The sequence below is a fragment of the Xyrauchen texanus genome, chromosome 8 (genome assembly GCF_025860055.1).
Source record: "Xyrauchen texanus isolate HMW12.3.18 chromosome 8, RBS_HiC_50CHRs, whole genome shotgun sequence".
Taxonomy (NCBI): domain Eukaryota; kingdom Metazoa; phylum Chordata; class Actinopteri; order Cypriniformes; family Catostomidae; genus Xyrauchen; species Xyrauchen texanus.
In genome coordinates, this window is record NC_068283.1 from 7,100,231 (window position 1) to 7,111,036 (window position 10,806).

A 10,806-nucleotide genomic window follows, 5' to 3' on the forward strand; every position below is an offset into this window, starting at 1 on the left:
AGAATTCAAAAAAGAAAAGACACTTAGGTGCACAAGCTGACACCCCCGCAGAGCCCTCGAACCCAGGAGTCGATTTGGTTGGAGAAATGTGGGAATTTCGCCGAGAAATGTTGAACGACGCGTTCAATTCAACAGGCAATGCTGATGAAGGTTTTTTCTGACTTGGAGGATCTTGCTGTAATGCGTCGATCACTGCCATGGAGACTAAGTTCACTGAGGTGGTTATGAGAGTGCGGGATGATGAGAAATTGATTTATTGGAGTCATCGGAGAGGGAATTATCTGCTAATCCACTATCAACCAAGGTGGATTTGGAGTGTGTCTGGAAGAAGTTGAAAGACTTCGAGAACTTTAGCCGGCTGAATAACGTCTGTATTGTTGGAATTTCTGAGGCCGAAAAGGGTCAGGATATGGTGAAGTTGAGTCTGCTTGACATAACGGGCCATAAGATGGAAATGGAGTGAGCTCACTGGGTTGCTCCGTGACCGCTGAGGGAGATGGGCCCTGATAAATTCTGGCCAAATATCTGAGATCATCCGATAAAGATCTCGTGTTACGTGAGGCGAGGAGTGAAGAAAGGCTTTCTTGGAAGAACCACAGCTTTTTCTTGTTACCAGACTTTGCAAATTCGAAAAGAGAAATGTGATCGATTCAAGGAATGCAAGAAACTCTTACATCAACAGAAGGTCACATTTGCACTGATGTTCCCGGCCAAATTGACAATAAACGATACTAAGGATGGCTGTAAAACATTCACATGCCCACAGTAAGCGATGTCCTTCATAAAGTCAATGGAGTAAGTTATTTTGTGGTACTTGCATTGCAGCTGAGTGGACCGACTCGCTGAACATTCACTTGACTGTCCGAGGAATCTGAGTGCCTTTGTTTCTTTTAGTGCTTGTTCCGCCTAGCGGCTGGAGTTTTTGTGGAGGGTCAATCCTTCGGACAGTTATGTGGATGAATCTACAAATTCTTTGTGTATATTCTACGTATTGGCTGGAGTTTGCTTTATAGATTATCTTTTGTGTAAATCTGTCTCAAATTTATATAGAAACGCCGGACTTGAGCAATCCGATGGCAAAGTTGTCGCAGGGGCTCTCGTAGGTGTACATAGACTGTCTGAGTTTAGAGGGAAGGACGGCAGTTGGCGCTGTCGTGTGCGGGGTTAATGCACTTTTTTTTTCTTTTTTCTGTTTGTTTGGTTCAGGGTTTGATTGTTGCACTAATGTTAGAATGTGGCCTTTTTATCATTTTGTTTTTGACACACAATAATTTTTTTCTAATATGTCAAAATGTCAAATGTTAATATGAGTGGATTGTCTCTCTCCATGTGGAATGTGAATGGTTTGGGGCACCCCATAAAAAGAAAGATGTTTCTTCAAGAAACTCATCTTTCCCCGCAGGAAGCTAAACATTTTTGAAAGATATGGGGTGGACATGTTTTATTTAGTGCTGGCTCAAGTAAGAGCAGGGGAGTCATTACATTGATAAATGAGAATCTACAATTCAAATGTCTCAAACAGACTGAAGATAAATTAGGATGAGTCATTATTGTTTTAGCAGAAATTCAGGGGCAAAGTCTTATTTTTGCTAATATTTACACACCTAAGTTTGATGATCAGGGCTTTATTATAGATCTTGAAGAGATGTTGCAAGCTGCTGGCACCCCTCATGATATAATATTGGGAGGAGACTTTTATCTATTGATGGACTTGATCATAGTGAAGCAAAAGTGTGAAAGTCCCCTAGAGCAACATTGACGCATCACAGGATGTGTAAAAATCTTGGCTTCCCTGCAGAGGGTCTTTTTCTAACATTCCCTCAATGAAATCTGCTGGTGGTGAAATATTTACCTCGGCCATTGATATTAATAAAGCTTTTAAAGAATTCTATCTTGATCTCTATAGTTCCACGTTTTCGTCCAGTGATGAGGATATTATACAATTTCTGGAACCATTAGAACTACCTAAACTGACGCATGATCAAAAAAATTATCTTTATTCTGAGATGACCTTGGAGGAGCTTGGTGGTGTAATTAAGGCCTTGCCTACAGGCAAGGCTCCGGGGCCAGAAAGCTTTGCCGCTGAATTTTTTAGATCTTGTGCTACAGAATTGGCTCCACTTTTGTCAGAAGTTTATACAGAATCATTAAAGAATGGAAGGCTTTTGCCAACCATGACACAAGCCTGGATCAGTCTGATTCTTAAAAAGGACAAAGATCCCAGTGAGTGTGAGAGTTACTGTCCAAATTCCCTGATCCAGCTAGATGTTAAAATATTGTCAAAAATGTTGTATCTCTTATAGATCAGGTGGGGTTTATTCAGGGCCGCAGCTCTTCTGATAACATTAGGCATTTCATCAATACCATGTGGTCAGTGGTGAATGCTCAGACTCCAGTCGCTGAAAAAGCAGAAAAGGCATTTGATATGGTAGAATGGGATTATCTTTTTAAGATTTTGGAAATATATGGGCTCGGGAATACTTTTATTGGTTGGCTTAAGTTACTTTATAGACACCAGATAGCGGTGGTACAAACAAATGGATTAATTTCAGATTATTTTACTCTGGATCCTATTTCCCCATTACTGTTCTTTCAGTGGAACCATTAGCAGCTCCGATAAGAAGGGAAGATGATTTTCCAGGGGTGGTGGCGGGAATTGTGACGCATAAGCTTTTGCTCCACGCAGATGACATTGTATTATTCATATCCAACCCCATTAGATCTATTGCTAGATCTATTTCTGCCTCCACAGAATTATTCATTCCTTTTCTAAGTTCTCAGGATACAGAGTTAATTGGTCTAAATCCGAAGCGTACTGCCCAGTAATGGCTTTTCAGCCAGGCGCCTTCCAGTGGCCAAAACAGGACATTTAAGTATTTGGGCATTTTGTTCCCAGCAAATTTTTGTGGTGTAGTTAGTTAATTTTGACCCCTTAATAAAAAGGTTTTCGAGCGATGTGGGCAGGTGGGCTTCATTACATTTATCGATGATTAGGAAGGATATTGTTATTAAAATAAATTTTATTCCAAAATTCAACTACCTGTTACAATCTCTCCCTGTAGATGTCCCCCTCTCTTATTTCAAGAAATTTCTTCCACAAAGTCCTTCATTTGGAATGGTAAACATCCCAGATTACATTTCAGTAAGTTGCATAGGCTGATTGACCAAAGGTGGGCTAGACTTACCCAAGATTTAGTTTTATTATTATGCATTCAGTCTCAGACATTTGGCTCATTGGTCACTTCCACCTGAGAGACCCTCCCTGGTTTTGTATTGAACAGGAAGTTCTTGCCCCTATTTCGCCATTGCAAAACCTTTCTATTAAAATAACCGGAGAAGTTAAGTTACACCCCGTTATCTCACATTTACACTCGGTATGGCCAAAAGTGTCGAGTGTTTAATTCGGACATTTATTTAAATGTTGCCTTGAGCATATGGCTGAACCCAAAATTATGTAATTATGTCCATTTTCTGCTGGTCAGAGTGGATTGTGATGGAGGTTTATACGCTTGGTGACCTATATGAGAGTGGAGTGTTGAGATCCTTTGAAAATATTGTTCCAACTTTGTTCTAGCATGGGATTCCCAGATCTCAGTTCTTTAGGTATTTACAACTGTGCCACCTATACTATTTTGGGAGTGCATACAACCCCCTCCCTGCTAATTCAGAGTCTGGGGGACAGAGCTTCAACTTTATGGGATTATGGGAGAAAGATTTAAATTTGGTATTGGAGGAGGGTGTGTGGGTCTGCATCTAGAGATGCAAGGGTGCGCCTCATGCAATTTAAGTTTTTACATATTCTGTTGGACCCCCTCTAGATTGTATAGACTTGTTCTTAAAGACACACCCACCTGCTGGTGATGCCAATCAGAAGACGGGGACACAACCCATGTTTTTTGGTGGTTTGTTAAGATCCAAGAATTTTGGTTGAGGTTTCAGAGCTTTGTGTATTGGACACTCAATTTTTATTTTGCCCTAGATTCTGTATCTTGTATCTTGGGGCGGGCATTATCATTCTCAGGGATGGAATTCGGCTGGAACATCATTTCAGGAGTGCAGAGATGGGCAGGGTGGTGGCATTTCTGGAGATGATATGTAGAAGGCTGGGAAAATGGGATTTGTTTAACAGGAAGTGGGGGAGATATTTGGCCTTTTTGGAGGGTTCTCGGGGAGGGAGAGTGGAGATGGATTTGTAGTTTTAAACGTGTAGCCTATGTGCCTTTTTTGTTTCTTTTTTTATAAGTATACTTTTTTATTATTTATTTATTTATTTTTAATTATGACCACTGTGAATGTAGGAGCTGCTTCTAATTCTTGGAGAATGTTTTTGCCACATCTCGCAGCGCAGGTCACAAACCTGGTGGCGCAGTCATACAGTGACCTCACGTGAAATGGGTAGTTTCTCGTGTTGAATGCAGCCGTGCGTGAACATTTATATGTGCTTCTTGATGCAATATGAATTTAAACCCAGATGTTAATGTTTAACGTGAGTGTTAACAGACGGGACAAAATCTACGCCGAAAATATATCCAATCTGTGCGATGTGTTAATGCAGCTTAATAGATGTGCTGCAGGTGTTATAAGTGAATATTAATCAAACAACAACAATGACAAGAAAAAGAGAAAAGGACTCACCATCCTTAGATGGATGACTTCAGAAGCTTGAAGCCCAATACATTTCAATAACAGGTCTGCTTTTCAGTCAAACTCTGACTGTATGGAATCTTTATTAATGTGTATATAATAATCAAACAGTACATTTTCATGTGTTAAATGACTAATTGCTGCCGTTCCTAAAAAAACAAAGCACTGTTGACACTTTGTCTATTTTATTACTGGATATTACTTAAATAATTATTTTAAAAACTAGCATTGTTCAGGATAAGTACTTCACGGCAACGTTATTTTAATTTGTTAATATTTATATCAATATTAAACTTTTTAAATATAGGAGTGTAGTAATTAAGTAATGTTTTTGAATCGTCTGAATTATATTTTTTTGTTATATTAATGACTTTCTTTTTTTTTTTTTTTTTTTTTTAACCTATCTTTTTTTTTCAGCACATGTGATTTTTAATTCCATTTTAAACTTTTTGAATCAATTGATATTCCTAAATACAATTTGATAATTTACTAACAGAATGAAATGATAACTAAAGTGAGTCACTGGACAGTTAGTTTGCATGAGGGCCGAGGTTAATTTTGATATTAACGATTTTTCCAAATTATGATATACTGTTAAAAATGACAATTTCTGTAGTTTTATCAAACATGATGGAATATTTTACTTTTGAGACAAACTAATACCACAAAACATCATACAATCCAATGCTAATCCATTTTAATTAGAGACATGAAACCAAAACAATATCGGCTCAAACTAAAGGAGTGAAATTATTACAAAAAATCCACATATGTTCAATTGATAGTGAAAATGAATTCTTTTTTTTCTTTTTTTTTTTTTTATCTCCATCTTAAAATGGTTCAAGTTTAAGATTGTATCCAATATATTAAGACACACATGATGGGGAATTAAAATGTACTAGGAATGACCCAATTAATGAAATATAATCATGTCCTTGCTGTTGTCAGTAAAATGACATTTCATTCTTAAAGTGTTGTGTTTGTGCATGTCTATCGCTATGCAGGCCTGGCTGACTGAAATCTATGAGTATGCACAGAAGGATGTGGTCATCATGTTGCTTGGCAACAAGGTAAGTGGGACTTCCTGAAAGGAGTATACAGAAAGAGATAAGCAGCAGCCCCCTTGAAAGGTACAATGTACTAATGCATGTGCAGATGCGCGCACACAGCTTTTTATTTAATCTCCTTTTTTTTACTTTTCTAGCTTTTGTGTCTGTTTGGCTTTTTAGGCAAACAATTCAATTTAGGCACATGGATTTTAAGCAGATGGTCGCCCCTTTTGTTTTGATGTACAGTTAGAGGATGTTTTTTTTACTAGGGGTTTTGCACTGGATTAGTGCCTCCTAAAGCAAAAAAAAAAAACAAATTTAATTAAGAAATATTTGGATTTCAATACAGTTGAGCTCTTCCGACACATTTGTGGCATAACGTCAGTTAACCACTGAAAATAATGTGATAACTTTGCATACCAACTGTATTTGTTAAAGTTATATTTAATACTAGATCTTCGTTGTCATGATGATGTAACATTGGTAAACCTGTAACCTGGTAAATGCCGTAATGCTGGTAATTCCCTGATTTATCACAGTAATACCAAGTTCACATTGATGTTATATTGATGTCGTAATTCTTCTTTGGACACGGTGTGTATTTGAATGTTTATGGACCACAAGTCGTTATGTATGTGATTACAGTTGATGTATCATGTGTAATTGTTTCCTACAGTCAGATATGGCAGCTGAGAGGGTCATCACACTTGAGGAGGGGCAGAAGCTGGCTAAGGTATGATTGTGGCTAACACCCTGTATACAGGGAATGCTAGTGGTGCGTTGTGAGTGAAGTTCCAAAAGTAAAACACTTCTATTTAAGCAATGAATATGTTTACACTGGAAGTGTCCACTGCCCAATGTATTCCCATCAGTTTTATTTGTTCTATATTTTAATAACTGACTGTTACAACAAAGCCAGTTCCTGATGTTTTAGGTCTCTGGTCTACTCATTTTAATCATCATTGTATCTTGCCATATACTGTATATAGACAGTGTTTGCAATAATATCAATGTAATAACTAGTAAATAATCAATTATTTTATACCAATGGATTTCCATTGAAAAAGATTAAGTTACTTAGCTCAAGAAAAGTCCGAATTCACTGTGAGATCAGTGTGGGTTGGCCTAAATTCTGTGTTGGGTATGTTACTCTAAAAAAAGTAATTAATTACTAACTTCTAATTACATCTTCTACAGTTTAATTAGATTACTGTAGTAATTACTCTGTCTGGAAAGTAATTGCATTTCTTATTACTAATTACTTTCTATAACCTCGACCAGATGAAAAATACAATGATAGACATGAAATTGTTCTTTTAATTCTTTCAAATTAATTATTCATGTACTGGCCAAAGAATTTAAGGGTGCAACGTTAAATTAGAAAACATACATTTGAACATAAGACATTACATTTTTATTTTAAATGTACTATTGTTTATATAGAATTGTTCTATAGTCTATACAGTATTTAACACAATTACATCAGAAGTAACTTGCTGAACAGTTAACCGCAATCCCTTACTTTGCTTTTTCAATGAATAAGTAATTGAATTATAGTAATTACTTAGTAATGCATTATATTCAACACTGCCCAATGTTCAAAGTTATTGACCATTCTAAGATGATGTGCCGCTTCAACACTGAAGTCATTGTGAGTGTCATCGGTCACATCTGGTGTAAGGCTCAAATCTGCTGAACACAGCTGTGCTCTCATGTACCAGTGTTTTATGCCAATACACATGTTCAGTAAATACATAAAAAGGGATAGTTCACCCAAAAATGAAATTCTCATCTTTAACCACCCTCATGCCATCCCAGATGTGTATGACTTTCATTTTTCTGCAGAACACAAATAATAGTAAAAAGAAAAGAAAAAGGACTTTAAATATTAATCTGTTTCTCACCCACACCTATCTTGTCACTTCTAAAGACATGGATTAAACCACTAGAGTCTTATGGATGACTTTTGTGCTGCCTTTATGTGCTTTTTGGTGCTTCAAAGATCTGGTCACCATTCACTTGCATAGTATGAACCTACAGAGCTGAAATATTCCTCTAAAAATCTTCATTTGTGTTCTGCAGTAGAAAGAAAGTCAAACACATCTGGGATGGCATGAGGAGTAAATGATGAGAGAATTTTCATTTTTGGGTGAACTCTCCCTTTAAAAGATTTTATAAAAACAAAGTATTTTTTAATCAACTGCAGTGCTCTTGCTTGTTTTCTTGAATTAAGGAATATGGAGTTCCTTTCATGGAGACAAGTGCGAAGACTGGTGTCAATGTGGAACTTGCTTTTCTTGCCATAGCAAGGTTGGAGAATTGTCTGTCTGTCTGTCTGTCTGTCTGTCTGTGAAATTGGAAGATAATTGGACAACTCATTTGAACACCCTGATTATTATCCAGAATCAGGGGTGTAGGAACAATCTAAAAACAGGGAGAGCCTCTCTTCACAATAATACACATTTTTGAGAATGTGATCTAAAAACAAAGACCATATATTTATTATAGAACTTAAGAACTCAAATGTAGCAACCATGTATGAATTAAAATGTTCATATTAAACTGAATAATTATCATATAATTTAAAGACTTCTGTCAAACAGTTGAAACATCGGTCCATTCAGTCAGAACCAAAGCATGAAAAATATTCCTTAATGCCATTGTCAAATATGGTCTTACCTGAACAATTTCAGAAGCTTGTCACCTCTGTCTACACTGTTGACCTGGTCACTGATGTTTTTTTACTCAAGTAGATATGCCACAAGCGTCAGCACTACCATTAATCTAAATTCAATATAAAAGCAAAACAAAAACATTGAAAGATCAAAGAACAATATGTAGTTTAGAAGTAAACAATGACATAAGACTTTTGTTGTCAAACACATGACCTTAATGAAAGAAATCCTGAATGTCTGTCACCTTCATTGTTTCAGTGAAAAAGACTAATAATAAAGAAGTAACTCACAAAGTTACCAAAATGTCAAATGTTTTCTGTTTAACTGCATGAACTTACAATAGTCAAAGATGACTTCTCTGTTTGCTCACGTCTTGTCTCAGGTAGATTTCCCTGCAGGTTGTTGGGCTCATTAATATTAATCACGTTGTCCGAGTTCACCCGAACTGATTTGCAGAATCAAAGAGGGGACTGTGAAGTGAGTGCTAACCAATGGGATTAGCACTTGAGTTAGCTCCGCCCACTGCCGAAGATACCAGCTGGCAGAGGCTTCTGCTGGGTCTTAAAGGTTTTGGTTTAGGCGAACGGCTGCACTTTCCCCTTGCTATATAATTAAGCAAAATAAACATATTAAAATGTAATTATTATTTCTCAGAAAGTGGCACATTTCGTTATTTCTAAAAGTGAGGGGGGACATGTCCCTTCAGTCCTAATGGTTGCTACACCCCTGCCCAAAACGATCTAGCAATGCCCTTGAAACAGTTTAACAATGCAAATACATCTATAACTTTGAAATGGCAAATCATCAAACTATGGGAGGCCTTCAGAGGTTTTCAAGTTCTTTCTAACTTTCAAGCAAAGCCAACATTTAAGAGTATGTCTGGACGAACGTTACTTTTCTGATTAGTGCATTGAAATGTATCATAAATGTACATGATGTGTTTTATTCTGACATAGAGAACTGAAGCACAGAAGTGCTCAGCAGCCACACGAGCCTAAGTTCAAGATCCACGAATACATCGAGTCACAGAAGCAGAAGTCCAGCTGCTGCGGCATCCTCAAGTGACCCCATTCCACATGTTCATCAACACGAAAGATATTTGTGCACTAACGTGTGTGTATGTGTGTATGAAATGTGCATTGTTCTGATGTGTCTATTCGCTTCATAGTCAGGAATATACAGCCAAATACTGTGGGATTTAATGAGGTACATCACAGTAATGAGTTTATGGAGGTGATGTCTGTTTTAATTCAGGTGTATACAGTATTCAGGTGTGTCCCAATATTCCAGGTAGGCTACCTTTTGATTGTGTAATGTGATTCCCAGACTTTCTCTAATGATTATAATCTCTATCCACACACAGTGTAAACGTTACTCTTATTAAATGCATTATATGCTTTGCAACTGGGCATTGCCGTGGTTTTTGGATCAATTTTTTAAACTACATTTGAGTGTCAAAATAAAAGCATACAGTGACCTCAAAGTATTGGATGTCTTTGCATAGCAAAATATCAAACCAAGTGACATTTATTAAATGGAGCACAAGCACACTTTTCAAGCAAAACATTTGCAATCCACATTTTAGGTTTTCAATTATTAAAAAATATTTATTGTTCAAAATGAAGACAAAAAAGGTAAACCGTTATTTAAAACTCTGTGGAATATGTTCCTGGTTAATGTGAACTACACCCCTATTAGACGGGACGTCCCTCTTACTAAAAATCATCTTAGATCTTTGCGGCTTATAAAAGTGAAGTTAGTGCTGAGAAAAGCTAGCATTATTTGTTTGTGGATGTGTATTGAAGTGTCAAAAGTCTCTAAATACTTTTTTGTGGCCACTCCGTATATATGGACTATAAAAGAATCATGAGTCAGGCCTGATCATAACTCTGTGTTGGCTTTTGCCTTGCACATGCGCATGTCACCCTCTCATACCGGTCACATTCATTGTAGATTGTCTAGAATAGATATTGATATGAAACTGCTAATGAAATGAATTGTAAACCATTTATAATTCCTCTCATGTGAACAGTTTTCACAGTGATCACAAAGTGCCACGAGAAAGTCATTGTATCAGCATATATACTGTATATTGTTGCGTCTACACTTGTTTTGTAAGACAGGGATTTTTGGTTTCAATGTTTCTTTTTCCATTGTTTTGTATGTTTGATATTTAAAGCCACAGGGTGGCAGTATTACACACTGAGAATTGCAAATAAACAATGAGCTTAATTTTCTTGTTTGCCTTTGTGATTTGTGTCCTGTATTTTTAAACGAAGTTTGTTACTTTTAATGGATATCAGGTTATTAGTCTAAGTTTCGGACAAGAGAAGATATACATTAAGATGAATGAGTTGCGTGTGTTGTGCTGTTCCTTGCAAATTGATTTGCATAAAAGCATCTGCCAGATTAATACATGTAAATGTCATTTGAGCTTT

General features: G+C 36.8%; 1 protein-coding gene across 3 annotated transcripts in view; it reads left to right on the forward strand.

Annotated features, from left to right (window-relative positions):
• The window catches only part of LOC127647709 (ras-related protein Rab-37-like), a 33,151-nt gene extending 22,561 nt beyond the window's left edge, over window positions 1-10,590 (forward strand). For all 3 annotated transcript variants that reach the window (XM_052132133.1, XM_052132134.1, XM_052132135.1), the window contains 4 exons: window positions 5,649-5,714; window positions 6,370-6,426; window positions 7,927-8,003; window positions 9,325-10,590. In XM_052132133.1, coding sequence (XP_051988093.1) covers window positions 5,649-5,714; window positions 6,370-6,426; window positions 7,927-8,003; window positions 9,325-9,433 — 309 coding nt within the window. In that variant the 3' untranslated portion in view covers window positions 9,434-10,590. The remainder of the gene's footprint in view (window positions 1-5,648; window positions 5,715-6,369; window positions 6,427-7,926; window positions 8,004-9,324) is intronic.
• The last annotated feature ends 216 nt before the right edge of the window (window positions 10,591-10,806 follow it).